This window comes from Carcharhinus amblyrhynchos, chromosome 1 (genome assembly GCF_965287045.1).
Source record: "Carcharhinus amblyrhynchos chromosome 1, sCarAmb.v2.hapA, whole genome shotgun sequence".
Lineage (NCBI taxonomy): Eukaryota > Metazoa > Chordata > Chondrichthyes > Carcharhiniformes > Carcharhinidae > Carcharhinus > Carcharhinus amblyrhynchos.
Window position 1 is genome coordinate 133214114 of NC_137324.1, and position 17004 is coordinate 133231117.

General features: G+C 42.0%; 1 protein-coding gene across 9 annotated transcripts in view; it reads right to left on the reverse strand.

The window, feature by feature from the left end:
• The window catches only part of dclk2a (doublecortin-like kinase 2a), a 310958-nt gene that overhangs the window by 25835 nt on the left and 268119 nt on the right, over window positions 1-17004 (reverse strand). For all 9 annotated transcript variants that reach the window (XR_013887042.1, XM_080192992.1, XM_080193004.1 and 6 more), the window contains 4 exons: window positions 16386-16519; window positions 13913-13990; window positions 8054-8150; window positions 843-923 (listed from right to left, as the gene is read on the reverse strand). Coding sequence is in view for 8 of the 9 variants with exons in the window: in XM_080192992.1 (XP_080049118.1) it covers window positions 843-923; window positions 8054-8150; window positions 13913-13990; window positions 16386-16519 (390 nt within the window). In the remaining variant the exon portion in view is untranslated. The remainder of the gene's footprint in view (window positions 1-842; window positions 924-8053; window positions 8151-13912; window positions 13991-16385; window positions 16520-17004) is intronic.

Sequence of the window (17004 nt, forward strand, 5' to 3'; positions counted from 1 at the left end):
CCTCCTTACACTAATTTGACAATTAAGTGGAATAACCCCAAATATTAGCTTTGAGTTTATTTGTATTATTAACATGGGTGGCATGGTAGCACAGTGGTTAGCACTGCCACTTCACAACTCCAAGGACCTGGGTTCGATTCCCAGCTTGGATCACTGTCTGTGTGGAGCTTGCACATGCTCCTCGTGTCTGCATGGGTTTCCTCCGGGTGCTTCGGTTTCCTCCCACAGTCCAAAGATATGCGGGTTATGTTGATTGGCCATGCTGAAGTTGCCCCTTAGTGTCCTGAGATGTATAGGTTAGAGGGATTAGCGGGGTAAATGTGTAGGGATATGGGGGTACAGCCTAGATGGGATTGTGGTCGGGTCAGACTCGATGGGCCAAATGGCCTCTTTCTGCACTGTAGGGTTTCTATGATTCTAATATCTAACCAGAGCACGTCATTTTGTAGTTATCCACTTCTCCCACCTTCAATTCCTTGACCTTCCAGAAGTTCCTACCATTGCAACAAAGGTCACAATGTCACCAAGGAGTGTCCAGTGGCGCTGCAGCTGGATGCTGCTAATTACCACCACACTGACTTCTGTAAGCTTGGTATATTCTGAATGTTGTGCCCATTTCCATTCCTTTGATCATGTTTCTGGTATTTCCTCCCACCACAACAGTTGCCAGTTTCAACATCTTGTTTAAAATAAACAGGCTTAATAGAAACCGTAATTCAAATTTTGAACTCAGCCATTCAATGCTGCCGTTGCAATCACTATTCATAGTCCATATTACTCAGTACATTTGGTGCAGCCTAGTCAAACATTTATATTTCTCATGATATTATCCTGATACTCACAGCCACCCAGGGATGAGTCAGAACTTTCTCTGCCGTGTACCGTGTCTCAATGTTCACTTGCAACATTCGCCTAATCAATTCCTGCAACAAAATGACAGCACTGAAGCCAGAGACATTGACAATGAGATGAAATATGTCCAAATAACCATGTGGAACTTCTGAATCATTTTACTGGTTAATGTTGCCTTACAGAAACAGCAAGATAAGTTATAAATATACAACGCAAAAACAAACATAAGAACATAAGAACAAAAGAAATAGGAGCAGGAGTAGGCCAACTAGCCCTTCAAGCCTGCCCCGCCATTCAATAAGATCATGGCTGATCTGTCGTGGCTCAGTTCCACATTCCCGCCCTCTCCCCATAACCCTTAATCCCCTCTCTCATCAAAAACCCAGTAGAACAATGTTTGCTCCATTCAAGCCTCCATACACCTTTTCTCATCTAACCCTCCTCCCACAAATGCTAATCTAGTTTCTGTTTACATGTACTATTTGTTTCAATTACCCCGTGATAAAAGAGATTTCTCGTGGTAAAAGATTTCTCGGGGTAAAGAAACTCCGAATTCTTCATCCGATCTCTTGGTGATTATTTTATATTAAAGATCACTAGTCTGCTCTTAAATACAAGTGAAAGTATTGTTTCTTGTCTACTTTATTGACATCTTTAAAAAGGACTTCATTCGGTCACCATTCAGCTTTCTTTTCCTGATGGGTAAACCTCGCATTTCTGGTCTCAGCCTTGAAAATCTTTTCGGCACCCTGTTTAATGCGTCTATAGCTTTTATATAACATGACAACCAGGATTGCATGCAGGCACTCCAAGTGTATTTTTATATTTGTATCAATCAGCCACTGAACTCAGTAGTTGGCAACACTCAAGCCAGATGAGACTGAATGAAGGTGCACTGTTCAAGAAAGTGACGAGTCTGCTCTCTAAAGTGTAAACAGAAACATTAAAAACCATCGGCACGTTAAATAATGGTTTCACTGTTGAAAACTGGCCTTAGCATTTGGCTTTACTGGATGAAGGAATGAAACAAGAAGTTCAATCAATCAGCAGCTAGACTGCTCCAGTAAGAGACACATAGCTTGGTTTAACTCATTTTTAAACATCTCAATTTATCAACACATTCTATAAATGCACAACTGTTTGTGTGAAAAGTATTCTTTCTGATTTAATTGTCTTGGTTGAATTTTGAGATTATATCCCATGTTGTGGATTCTTCTATCTAGCTAACATCTAGAGAATGACTCCCTCTGGTAGTGAAGATGTTGAAATGTTCTCTGATTATACTGAGCAGATCTCACGCAGCATTGCAAACAGATTGAATCTACAAATAAAATTCAGTCTTTTGATAAGATTTGTGTGTGTGCAGCTGTAAAAATAAAGGATTCCAACAGACCAACAATTATAATCTGCATTTAGAAAGCACACCTAACATAGTAAAGGCACTTCTCACAGGAGAAGTATCAGAGAATATTGATTCTTAGCCTCAAAAAGAGAGATTAAGATAGGAAAATACTAGATTGCTTAAAGATGTAATGCTAAAGGAAGTTACATAAAGGAGGAAAGAGGGATAGAGGTGGAGAAGTTTAGGGATGGAATCCGAGAACTTAGGACCTTGGCAGCCAAAAGGTCTAGATATCATTGGTGGAGTGATGAAAATTAGGGATGTATAAAAGGCCATAATTGGAGGATTGCAGTGATCACAGGGTGGCAGGCTAATTACAGGGTTAAATATAAAGCTAGTTACAGAGATAGGAAGATCAACACCATTGAGGGCTTCTAAAGCAAGAATGAGGATTTCAAAATTGATGAGTTGCCATACCAGGAGTCAATAGAGGATAAGTGAGCTCACCGTTCATGGGTGAATGGGATACGGTATGTGAAGATATGGACAGCAGAGTTCTGGCTGATCTCAAATTTAAAGAGAGTATGGGATAGGAGGCTGGCCAGGACAGCATCAGAATAGTCATGTCTAATGATAACAGAGGCAGCTTGAGAGTTTTGACAGCAGATGTGCAGAGAAAGGCAGAGGTGCAGGTAGGTGTATCTTCGAGGAGGAATATGCTATCTTTTTACTACAAAGATTCAGGATTAGAAGCTCGGCTACTGTAAAGTAGGACAGCAAGGTTGGAACCTATTTGGTTCAGCCTCAGAGAGGTATGCAGTCAGAGAGTAGCCAGTGGGAGAGGTATGCAGTCAGAGAGTAGCCAGTGGGAGAGGTATGCAGTCAGAGAGTAGCCAGTTGGAGAGGTATGCAGTCAGAGAGTAAACACAGTAAAAAGTCTGACAACACCAGGTTTTAGTCCAACCGATTTATTTGATAGTAAACGCACAAGCTTTCGAGGTTTCCCTCTTCGTCAGGTGAAAGGTGAAAGGTGAAAAGGTGAAAGGTGAAAAGGTGAAAGAGGGAAACCTCGAAAGCTTGTGCGTTTACTATCAAATAAATTGGTTGGACGAAAACCTGGTGTTGTCAGACTTTTTACTGTGTTTACCCCAGTCCAACGCCGGCACATCCACGTCAGAGAGTAGCCAGTGGGAGAGGTATGCAGTCAGAGAGTAGCCTGAGAAATGCTTGCAGTCAATGGCTGAAGAACTTAGTTTGTGGAGGTGACTGATCTTTATCTAACATCCCCAACCTCCCCCAGGAACATCCCCAATCCCCAATCTCCCCCGGTAACACTCAAATCCCTGCTCAGCTTTTCTTCTCCGTTCAGTCTCCTTGCTCTTTCTTTTCCATTCACATTGGAAGTCTACTTCCCTTCCACCTTCAGTTCACTCATCAATGTTATTTCCTTCCCTTGAGATCTGTTTCTCTTCTTCCCTCTTCAATCACATTCTCTAACTGCCATCCCGACCCCTCTTGTACAAAGAACAAAGAAATTATAGCACAGGAACAGGTCCTTTGGCCCTCCAAGCCTGCACCGACCCTGCTGCCCGAGTTAACTAAAACCCCCTACCCTTCTGGGGACCATATCCCTCTATTTCCATCTTATGCATGTACTTAACAAGATGCCCCTTAAAAATCACTACCGTATCCACTTCCATTCCCTCCCCCTGCAACGAGTTCCAGGTACTTACTACTCTGTGTAAAAAATCTGCCTTTAAACCTTGCCCCTCGCACCTTAAACCTATGCCCCCAGTAACTGACTCTTCCAGTCATTTAGCTTCTGACTATCCAATATTGATGTGAGTCTGCTGCATTGTGTGGATGCCTGAAATTTATCATCTCATGAAGTTTTCACATGTGTAACACACTTCCAACATTTGGAAAAGCATATGGGATCATAGGTTACAGAACAGCAGGTGGCCATTTGGCCTGTTGTATTCCTGCTGCTTCTTATTCATCTAGTCCCTTTCCTTGCATCTTCCTTGTAGCCCAGAAATGTTTTCTTTTCCGGTGTGTAACCAATTCTCTCTTCAAAACCATAACTGAATCCACCTCCACCACTATCTCAGGCAGTGCATTCCAGATCATGAATACCTACTGCATGAAAAAATTTTTCCTCATGTCACCATTGGTTACGTTTGAACGTACAAAATAGTAGGCCATTCAGCTCTTTGAGCATGCTGCACCATTCAATAAGAATTAACTGATCTGTTTATGTTTTGTGTTCCATCTTCCCATATACCCAATAATTTCTGATTCCCTTGTCTAACAAGAATCTATCTACCTGTGCCTCAGCGATATTCACTGACTCTACTTCCACTGCCCTCTGAGGCAGAGAGTTCCAAAGTTGCATGACCCTCAAAGTAAAAAGAAAATCTCCTCGTCTCTGTCCTATAAGGGCAACCCCTCATTTCAAAACAGTGCCTCATAACTCTGGACTCACCCACAAGAGGAGTCAAGACTAGTTGGGATTTCTATACTTTGATCAAATCACCCCTTACTCTTCAAAATACTAGTGGAAACAAGTGCAGTCTGTCCAATCTATTCTTATAAGACAGCTTGATTATTTTAGCTATCAATCAAATAAACCTCCTGTAAACCACATTTACATCCTTCCTTAAATAAGAACATTAAAGCTGCACACAATATTCAAAGATGTGATCTCACCAATGCCCAGTATAACTGAAGCAAAACATTCTTAGTTTTATGTTCAATTCCTCTCGTAATAAAGGGAAACATTCCATTAACCTTCTTAATCCCATGCTGTACCTGCATGCACTAGAACATCAGGATCCCTCTGCACCTCAAAATCTTACATTTGTTCCTCATTTAAGTAATACTCTGCTTTTTTATTCTTCTTGCCAAACTGAATAACTTCATAATTTCCTACATTATATTCTGTCTGCTAGATTTTTGCCCACTCACTCAACTATATCTGTCTGCAACCTCCTTATATATTTTTCGCATATATCTTTGTCGTTTGCAAACTTAGCTACTTTGAATTTTGTGCAAGTGCCCAGCTATGACCTCTTTCATGATCAATTCTAACACCTTCCTCATGACAGGCGTGCAGGGTAGGTGGACTGGCCATGCTAAATTGCCCTTTAGTGTTCCAAGATGTGTATGTTAGTGGGATTAGTGAGATAAATGTGTGGGGTTACAGGGATAGGATGGTGGGTTTGGGAAGATGGTCTTTTGAAGAATTGGTGCAGGCCCAGTGGACCAAACGGCCTCCTTCTGCACTGCAGAGATCCTATGACTCTAGATATCAAGCAAATTAATAGTTTCATATTTCCTGCCTTCCTCCTTTCTTGAACCAAGGGATTATATATATTTTGTTAACAGTCTGATGGAATCTTTCCATAATCTAGCAAAGTTTGGAGAAGTAACACCAAGGCACCTACTACCTCGTTAGACACTTTATTTAACATCCTAGGACGAAGTCCATCTGGACCTGGAGACTTGTCGGTGTGCAGCTCTATCAGTTTGCTCAATACTGCTTCCTGAGTGATTGTAATTTCTCCAAGTTCCTTCTTTCCACCTCCCGATTTACAGCTGTTACAGGGATGTTTTGTATCCCCATAAAAGCAAAAGCAAAATATTTGTTAAATTTATCTACCATTTCCTTATTACCTACTATTAACTCTCCATTCCAGAGGACCAACACTCATTTTACTTTATATTTAGCTTCCTCCCAGATTCTAATTTTTTCTCCTGATTAACCTTTTTGACATTCTCTGCCATTCTTTATATTCTGACCAATCATTTGACCTGCCACTCATCTTTGTGTAGTTACAAGCTTTTCTTCCAGTTTGATGCTTTCCCTAACTTCTTTAGTTAATCATGGATGGATGTTCCTCCCTTTAGAATTTCACTTTAGAGCAGAAATATATTTATTCAAAGTATTCTGAAATATCTCCCTAAATGTTTGTCACTGCTTTTCTGTTGATCTATCCCCTAACCCAGTACCCTTGTTCACTTCAGCTTGCTCAGCTTTTATGCCCACATAGTTACCTTTATTTAAGTTTAAAATACTAGTCTTAGACCCGCTCTTCTCCCTTTCAAACTGGATGTAAAGTTCAATCATATTGTGGTTGTTGCTACCTAGGGGTGCCTTTACTCTGAGGCCATGAATTATTAATCCTGTCACATTGCACAATACCAAGCCTAATTAACCTGCTTTCCGGTTAGTTTCAGAACAGCTCTAAAAAAAACTCTCTCAAAAGCATTCTGTTAATTCCTCATCCAGCTATTGCTGTCAGTTTGATTCTTCTAGTTTATATGTAGATTGAAGTGACCCATGGTTAGACCTGCCCCTTTATCACAAGCACCCAACATTTCTTCTTGTATGCTTTGTCCTACATTTTAGTTATTATTAAGGGGACTGTAGACCATATCCACTGATGAATTCCTTCTCTTATTATTCCTCAACTCCACCCAAACCAATTCTAAATCCAAATCTCCTGAACCAAGGTAATCCCTAACTATTGCACCAATGCCATCTTTAAATAACAGCACTATCCCTACACCTTTACCCAGGTTCTTCGCTGTTCACCTATTGGTGTCCTCTGGTTCTCAACTGCTCCTCCATCATTTCTTTCACTAACTTTCCTGAACACCTTGCATCCAAGGATAGTTTGCAGCTAATTGTGTCTCCTTTTGTGTCATTGGATAGCATGAGTGGCAAAGTGGTCAGTAACAGGAAGAAACTGACCACGTGAAACACATGATGTGGAGATGTTGGCATTGGACTGAGATGGGCACAGTAGAGTCTCACAACACCAGATTGAAGTCCAAAGGGTTTATTTGATAGCATGAATTTTCGGAACGTTGCTCCTTCATCAGGTGAGAGGAGAGTTGGATTAACAAACAGAGCTAATATAGACACAGACTCAAGTGCAACATATTGGTTGGAATGCAAGTCTTTACAGGTAATCAAATCTTAACAGATGCAGACAATGCGAGTGGAGCTTCAAGATACACAATAATGCAGAATCACCCAGCAGAAACAGCCAAGTTCCGCATGCATGAGGACGGCCTCAGCTGGGATCTTGGGTTTATGTCACACACTCTGTTTATTAATCCATCATTTGGCCTGGGCTTGCACAATCCTACCAACTGTCCTGGCTTGAGACAACTCACATCACTTTAATCTGTCATTATCCCTCTCTCTACGCGCATTGTCTGCACCTGTAAAGACTCAAATTCCAACCATTATCTTGACTCTGTGTCTATATATGCCCTGTTCGTGAACCCAAATCTCTAGTCACCTGATGAAGGAACAGTGCTCTGAAAGCTCGTGCAAATAGACCTGTTGGACTTTAACTGGATATTGTGAGACTTCTACATGTGAAATACAGACTGTAATCACGTTTCATGGTAAACAGTACTTATGTTTTCTTTAGGAGCTAAAATGATGTGGATCATTACTCAGCATTGTAGGTAACTGCATTAATATAAATAAAAGGTTGAACATGTTGAGAAAAAGTCACTGAATCAGACTTTTTGCTTGGTGTAAACATTATTGCAATGAGGTAACAGTAATAATCTCAAACTGATGAATTAGAGCTCACAGCTTCATGAAAATATGTTTGTTCATTTTTGTTTTTGCAGGACAGTAAGGAAAGCCAAAAGAATCTTGTCTTGTTTTTGGTACAGTAATATGTGCAGGTGACACAATAGTCTGGTTTGACGCAATTCGCATTGCTCCAACACATCTTTCAACATACACAGGTAAATGTTTGCCAAACAGTTCATTATCAAAGGTTAGAATCCTGTTGTAATTCTAAGAGGTTAGGAATAGAGTCCTGTACATACTTTAGCAGAGCCACTGATGCTGTCCCAGTAAGGTGAGGGAAACTCCAGTCGGCCAACAAGAATCTGATCAAACAAGTCCTCCTGGACATTGTTCTCACTGTAGGAAAACAAAAGTAGGATTGTTAGAATAGAATTTGGAAATGACTTGGAATGAATCCAGTAATCCAGTTAATTTTCCATTTCTGGATTCTGAAACTTCAATAAATACTGGAAAATGATTGTTTACAGGTAATAGGCTCCTGGAAAGAGAGAAATGTTTCAAATGAGATGTGCCTATAGACTGGCATCAGGGCTCCTATTCTGCAAACAAATCAGTTCTGAGAGTTGTACAGAAATGTCAGTTTGTGCACTGAATACAATATTCATATGTATAATGGGTGTAGCTGATGGAACGGTACAATCTCAATGTGCATGTTAAATGCATTGGCCTGCATTTTGTGGTGTGAATAATGGTGAGGCTATCAGCGCTCACCATTAATAGGCAGTAATTTGGACAGCAACTTGCAGCATCAGCATGTGTGCAATTCAAAGCCACTGTCCAATTTTTCCTGCCTCTCCACAAGCTTTACTACTGTGAAACATTACCGAGTGACTTGGCATCCAAATGCATGAAATATGTGACATTGTGGTACTTACCCACTGGATCCCATGACACACACCACAGAAAGTTAGGGCTTGTCCATTTAGATGATTTTTTAACAGCATGGTATATTTTAATTCTCTTTATTCTTTTGTGGGATGTGGGTATCACTCTCAAGGCCAGGTTTGTTGCCCATTCCTAATTGCTGTTAAGCTGAGAAGTTTCTAAGGGCAGTTAAAAGTCAACTTTATTGCTGTAGGCCTGAAGTTACAGGTAGGCCAGACCAAGTAAGGTTTCCTTTCCAACAGGGCTAATGAGCCAGATGGGTTTTTATGACAATTGAAGTAGTTTCATGGCACCATTACTGAGATGAGTTTTATATTCTAGGGCATGAACTCTCCCCTTGGTGTACCCCTGAATTTGGTGTGTCAGGAAATGTGTCTAAAATCCACTTCTGGCCAAGATCGCACTGTTAACCCAATATTACGTTGGGTAGCCACTTAAGACTCGTCCACTGTGAAGCATATCTACTGGTTGGGCTAGCATTGAGTGAAAGCAGGGCCATGTCAAGCGTTGGGTCCAATGTGGACCCCGTGGAGGTGGGGAATTAAAAACAGAGGAGGCAACCTCCGAAGCTTCCAGGGTTTGTGGGGGAGGCTGAGGGAGCTGTCTGCAAACATTATAATAATTTTCCTGCTGCCCAGCAATGGAATCAGCACCTGGTGCTCAGGGAAAGCAGGTGGGCAAGACGGGTGGGCACTCTGTGCCCTGTTTTTCCAGAAAGTGCCTGGAAGTCCTGATGAAGGTTGGTGCCAGGTGGCACATTCTATTGCCCAGGAATGACAAGAGAAGGCTGCTTAACATGATCAAACAAACCTGGTCAGGAGTTGCCGCTCAGGTCAATGGGCACGATGTGGTGTGCTGCACATGGCTTCAGTGCCTCAAAAGGTTCAATGATCTTCTGGAGGTGGCAAAGATAAGTGCAGAGTATGTACCTGTGCATGCAGTCAGGTGCCCATTCCTCTGTGCATTCAGGGGTCTGAATGTGTATGCCAACTGGCACTAAAGCCTACCTGCCAAGGGTGGAATTTCAGCACAACTGGCTTCAGTGCATTGGAGGATGAGATGTGTAACAGTGAAATGGCCGCCTAATGTCCAGGTTGGGGAGAGCTTGAATGGATCTTCAGAAAAATGGAGCACTAATAAGGTTTTGAGTTGTTCCCTGCCAGGATAAGGCATGTCACAATGTGACAAAGTTCCACAGAACTGGTGGAGGAATCCCAAACCTGATTGTGCTAATGAAGCATGAAAGTGATAGAAAGTGCCACCTGCCAGCTTGCTATTCTGGTCATGGTGAGGCAGGGGTCTTGGATGACGGCAAGAATGCGGGTCCAGATGCATGTGGGTTGTATATGGGAAATATTAAGGGCTCCTCTCATCAGAAAATGAACTGTCACAGCCAAAGTGCCCACTGAAACTTCAAAGCAGGTGGGCCATTCAGCGTATCTCCACTGTCTCTTCAGTCTGCCTAGCATGCATTAACACTATGCTGGTTGAATTTACTTGAGCATTCCTTCTGCAAAGGTGCCACCCACAGGAACTGCAGGCAACCCTGGAAGGACCCAGGAAGACATCGCTCCTGAACCAGTCACACACCCCTCTTAGAACCTGACACCAATTCAGATACTCATACGTTAGTGAGCATTAGGTTGTCAGCTCTGCAGGTAGTGCCCAGTGGTGAGGGCACAGCACACTCATGTGAGGAGCTGGCAGAGACAAAGCGAGCTCAGGCCACTGGTATTTGGAACACTGTTGGAGACCAGATCCTTGCTGAGCCTGAGGCAAATGACAAGCATCTGAAGACATCCATCAGGCGGCAGATGCTTTATGTCCAGGGGATGCTTGGGGGAGATCTGTCAGAGATCTGTCAGGGTGTGTGTGCCATGACCTCTGTCATGGAAGAGTCCACACGGAGCATGAGCACTGCATTGACCCTGAGCACCGAGTCCATTGCTAGAACGGCAGCTCCAGGAACAGAAAGTTTAAGTTTGTCACAGTAGGCTTACGTGAAGTTGCTATGAAAATCCCCCTCTCGCCACACTCAGGAGCCTGTTTGGATACACTGAGGGAGAATGTAATACACGTAACCAGCATATCTTTTGGACTGTGGGAGGAAACCAGAGCACCTGAAGGACAAGGGGAGAAAGCAGTGCTAAATACTGTGCCAGGTGGTGCTCAGTCCTGCAATCCAACACACTGGCTGTGACCTCAGTCATCTCTGTGGGCTCTTCTCAGGGTCTCTGGATGAGGCCTCCAGCTCCTCCACCCCTCTGCCACTGGCTGCTGCATCTGATGATGCTGCAATGACTGAGGAATGTCCAGCCATGGGACTAGATGCTCCTTCCTTGCCAGAGTCAACTCAGGTACTTGAGGATAACCAGAGACAAAGGATAATTGCCAAGGTCAGCATGGCCACCAGAACAGCAAAGTCAAAGTCAGCAGATTGCCTCCAATGTCTGTGGTGGGGGAGAGGATTGGGGGGTGGGTGGTGGTCACCAAGACACAGCACCCACAAATTCAAGTTTTAGGCACCTTTGAGCACAATAGCAAGACAGAATCATAGAAATCCTACAGTGCAAGAGGCCATTCGACCCATCGAGTCTGCACCGACAACAATCCTACCTTGGCCTCATCCCCATATAAACATGTGAAGAGTGACATTATTTGCATTCATTATTTGTGTTAGGGATGGAACATTTCTGTGTTCTTTACTTTAATTGACTGGATGATTTGAAGAGGTTCCAGATTCTGGACAGGCTTGTAGCTGTGTGGCGCTGGCATTCTGGGTTGGGTTCTCATTTACTGATTGTTTGCAAAGGAGACATCGATTCCAATAAGCATCAATGACTTGGATGTCCAGCTGAAAGTTTGGTGGATCAAAGCATCCCTTGTGCCCCTGCTCTCTGAATGTTCCTGTCATCCACTCGATGTCTTCATTCTGCTCATTCCCTAGTCTCTTCCTCTGAATGATCATTGAAGTTATCCTCCCTGGCCTGTGAAGCCTCCACTTGGTTCTTCCTCCCCAGAGACAGCTATGAACAATGGGGGGGCGGCATGGCAGCACAGTGGTTAGCACTGCTGCCTCAGAGCGCCAGGGACCTTGGTTCGAATCCCAGCTTAGGTCACTGTTTGTGTGAAGTTTGCACATTCTCCCCGTGTCTGCGTGGGTTTCCTTCGGGTGCTCCAGTTTCCTCCCACAATCCAAAAAATGTGCTGGTTAGGTGCATTGACGTTAACAGGTGCCAAAATGTGGCGACTATGGGAATTTCACAGTAACTTCACTGCAGTGTTAACGTAAGCCTTACTTGTGAGTAAAAATAAACTTTAACAGCGTACGACAACTATGCATGCTCCAGGAAGAATTCTTTAATCAGATCAGTTGGAAAGACATCCCACTGCTTACCCTTGCCATGCAGGTCCCGCATCCCCTGTAATGGATGTTGCACTGCCTTAGGAGCTGATAACCATAAGTGTTAATGTAAACAGTGCCAGAAATTCTTGGTGTAAACATATTGAATGGTGAATGCCATTTGTTTGCCACCGATCACAAAATCAGGCCCAAAGCTTTGTTAATGTTTAGTGCTGCGATTGACACCACAGGAGCTAATCAACACTGTAGTAATGCCACAGCAATTGAAACGCCACTGATACCATCTTAAGAACAAGGTGAGTGCAGACCTGGCCACTCTCATCACATGGAGTGGTTGAGAGCAGAGAACTGAGCTTCTCAAGAATACTTATGAATTTCACAGCTGAATCATACAGACTAGAAAAATCTAAGCTTTGATCCTGAGTCTCTGCTGATCTTAGTCAGAGTGAAGGCCAAACATTACAATTAACATCAACACCCCTGCAGGTTAAATATAGGAAAATGCCCCAGATCCTGCTCCTGGTCACCATCCAGCAGCCAAGCTAGCTATGTGGAAATGGACAACAGGCCTCTCAACAATCAAACCATACCTAGCACAATGAAAGATGGCCATGGTTGTGGAGTTCAATCATCTCAGTCCCAGGACATCAGTGCAGGAATTTCTTAGGGTGGTCACCCTGGGCCAGCCACCTTCAACTGCTTCATCAATGACTTTCTCCCCATCATTGTGTCAGAAGTGGGGATGTTTGCTGAAGATTGTACAATGTTGAATACCATGTGTGACACTGAAGTAGTCTGTCCATATGCAACAAGACGATTGAGACTGGGGCTTATAAGTGGAAAATAACATCTGCATTACACAAGTGCCAGGCAATGACCATCTCCAACAAGAGAGAACTTAACCATCTCCCCTTGATGTACAATGGTATTACCATCATTGAATGCTCAACCATCAATATCCTGGGGGAGTTATCATTGACCTGAAACTAGTCTGGCTATGAGCAGGTCAGAGGCTGGGAATTCTGTGGTGTGTCAGACTTGCTTCCTGACTCCTCAAAGCCTGTCCATCACCTACAAGACACAAGTCAGGAACGTGATGGAATACTTTTTGCTTGCCTAGATGAGTGCAGCTCCAAAAATACTGAAAAAGCTCAAAAACATCCAAAAGAAAGAAGTCCACTTGATCGGCACCACATCCATCACCTTCTAGATTCACTTCCTTCACTAAAAGCACCATAACATCTAAAAGATACACTGTAGAAATTCATTAACTTCTTTCAATAGCACCTTCGATGCAAGGGAACACCACTGCCTGCAAGTTCCCCTTCAAACCACACATCATCTCGATTTGGAATCCTTTTCCTGGTCTTTCACTGTTGGTGGGTAAAGAATCCTGGAACAATAATCTGGAACTCACTCCCTAAATGCACTGTGAGAGCATCTATGTCAGATGGACTGCAGTGGTTCAAGAAGGTGGTTCACCATTATCTTTTCAAGGGTAATTAGGGATGAGTAACAAATGCTCATCTGGGCTCTCATCCCATGAAAGAATATACTTTCCATTAACAACTGGCATATTTGCAATGGTAATGAAACTTTGCAAAGGTGGTACTTAAGCAGAGGCTGGTGACATTGGAGCACTGTATTTCCACAGCCTTCAACTGTGTTGTTACACTTACAGCTTTCCTTCTTAGAACCTCTGTAACATTGAAACTTTGGCAGCACCTGAAGTCAACATTCACATCAAATGCATGAGTATCATATTGCTGTCAATATAAAGCTGCTTATTCATACTAGGGTTAGAGAGAGTTTTGAAATTCTTCACTGTGAGAAGTTTGAAGCAGGTTACCTGCGGAATGGAGGGAAGCCACACAGGAGAATGTATGTGATGACGCCTGCTGCCCAAATGTCGACCTTTAAGCCGTAACTGTAAGAATATTACGAATATGTAAAGACAATCAAGTCCAACACAATCATTCCTCATCTATTGATCAACTTCATATACCGGCTTTCAATCCATTTCATTTTATCCCTTCTCTCTTCAGAAATACATTTAGCTCTCTTCTAAGTTCATTTACACTAACTACATTAATCAACTTTCTTCGTAAATAATTCCACAATTTGTTGTGTTTTGGGTGGAAATGAGAGGTGGGGGCCAGAATGTCACCAGATTTCCTTTCTAGTTCTTGACTTACTAATATTTCAATTGTATGTCATAGTATTTGAACTCTTCATCAGAGCAATATACTTGCCTGGATAGGCTTTGTCAAATTTTTGCTTTAGTCTTGAATACTTCAATCATAGTTCAGTGGGAGATTGGTGGAAAGCCTGCAGAAACAGCTTGACTATTAATACTGGCTACTTCTTCAGTTTGTATCACAGGAAAATGGCAGCTTATGTTTTTCTGATGAAGCATTTTGGACCCCTTGGTAAGGGAATCAGTTTAATTGAGGTTGGCGAGCTGATCTATGGACATGTGATTAACACAAAACTTGTGTAATGCAAGGGTGCTTAAAAAGATTAAGAAACAGCAGAACATAAAACAAGATTTGTGTTCACATGAAAAATGTCTGCTTGGAAAAATAATAGTGGCTTCTTCCTCCTGGTATTTGCATTTTAACAGAACATACTGGTTCCCAAGAGTGCCTAGTGGATGGGTGAGAAGAAAAACCCACTCAGGACAGTCTCCTCCATTTGGAGATCAATGACTCCAATGAATAGTCATCATTGCAGAGAGATGAAGTTTCTACAGTGGCCCATTGCAGTGAATTTAAGATGGTGATTACATAACAAGTCTTCAGACACAGAAGTCCCTTCATCCAAAATCCCTTTATTTACAAACTCTAAAAGCAGTATACAGAGTGCTAGCTGTCTACCTCCGGGAGCGTCAGAGGAACTGACACTCCCAGTTAAGTAGAAGGTAAAGACTCTCTGATTGGCCCCTCAATTAGATCCTTAATCAGGGAAATCATACTCCAGTAGGTCAACTTTAATGGCCTGATTGAAGTCATTACAATTTCCTTCTTTCTGTTCCCCTCTTGATTTCCAAGTATCTTTGGGGCACTTAATAAATCTTCCATTGTGAAGACAGGCACAAGATATCCTTCAACACCTCTGCCACTCCTTGTTTTCTATTATTAAATCCCCAGGCTCTCTCTCCAGTGGACCAACAATAACTTCAGTTACAGTTTTCCTATTTAAATATTTGTAGGAACTATTACTATCTGTCTCATGTTACCAGCTATCTTTCTCTCATACTCTACTTTCTCTCCAATTTTTTTTAAGTCATTATTTGCTAGTTCTTAAAATTTGACCAATCTTCCAAATTACCACCAATCGTTGCAGATTTTTATAGTAATTCTTTCAATTTGATGCTATCCTTAACTTCCTTATTCAGCCATGGGTGATAGACTGCATTGCATTACTGGGATGCAGGTCAGTGACTATGGGGGTGATAGAGGATGTGCTGCAAGTTAAGGCATGGGCTGCAGAATTTTGGATCTCAAGTTTACGGAGAGTAGCACATGGGAGATGAGCTGGGACTGCATAAGAATCGTCAAACTTAGTGGCAATTTCATTAGCAGATGAGCAAAAACACAGGTGAAGGTGGCTGAAGTTACAGAGTTCAAAATGGATAGTCTATTGAACAACTCCATATACCCACCTTGGTTGGAATATGAAGTTGGAAGCTCATTTTGGAATCAAAAGAGGCCTCCAGGGTTGTGAAAAAACTGGGTTAATCTGAGACTGTGCCAAAAACAACTTTATGATTTTTTAAATGAAGTTTCTTCATTTGCATTTTACTTGCCTATTAATCTTTTCACATAAAGTTGTCTTGTTCATAACTAATATCATCATAATGATTACCAATCAACCTTCCTAACCCAGAAAATGAACAATTCTAAGTGTGGATTATCATTCCTTCTAACTGAATTGTTTTAGGAGGTATTAAAAGTGTAAATTTGAAAAAAAAAGCCTCTTTCTCTATTTTCCACTTGTTTAATCCATTCATTCATTCTTTCCCTCCTCATTTCTCTTTGTGTACCTGATTTGACATTGAGTTCACACAATTTGCCGGCCTTCTTAATCCTACTTCTATTTATTTCTACATCTTTCAATTATATCAGTTAAGGCGATATACTATTGGTCCTGTTATTCACTAAGGTCCCAGATACTTAGTTGCCTTTGCTGCACCATTAGCAGCTCACGGTTCCAGCAAAAACATGGGCAACAATGTTTAGAACAAGTCTAATTCCCTCCCACCCCCCACACCCAGGCAGCAGAATCTGACCAATATTTAAATGCTTCTGGTCACTACTTACCCACTCTCTGCAATGATCTCTGGAGCCACATATGTTGGTGTGCCACACACTGTATACAAAGGCCCATCCACCACAGTGGCGAGGCCAAAGTCACCCAGTTTCAGGGACTTGGTGCCATCTACATATTCACATACCTGTTGAAGAAGAAAGAAGTGCTGATTTAAAAGACACACAATTAGGCACATGTGACATTACTAGCAATGTGACATTGCTTTATGTTGAATAGCTATAATAATTAAATCATATCCATATTTTTCCCAAAATATTTTCAAACATAGTGATTACATAATTATTTTCTCTTGGCTATTTCAAAGTCCAATGTCACCTTAATTCTAATGCGGAAGTTAATAAAGCTGTTACAGTTTTTTGCCAAATTAAGATACAAAGGACAAAAGAGGAAACTGTTATATTCCAACTTTTCACTAAAAGCTTTCTTCACTCTGACAACAAAAGTCAACTCCTGCAGGCAAGCACTGTTGCTTCCTATGATTCAGCAAGCATCTTAGCTTACAATTTGGAAGAAGATATTGTTTTTGGTGAACAATAGATTTGTTTATATATTGGTTTTTCAACTGCATACCCACAACATGTGTGACCACAGATATATCTGCATCAGACT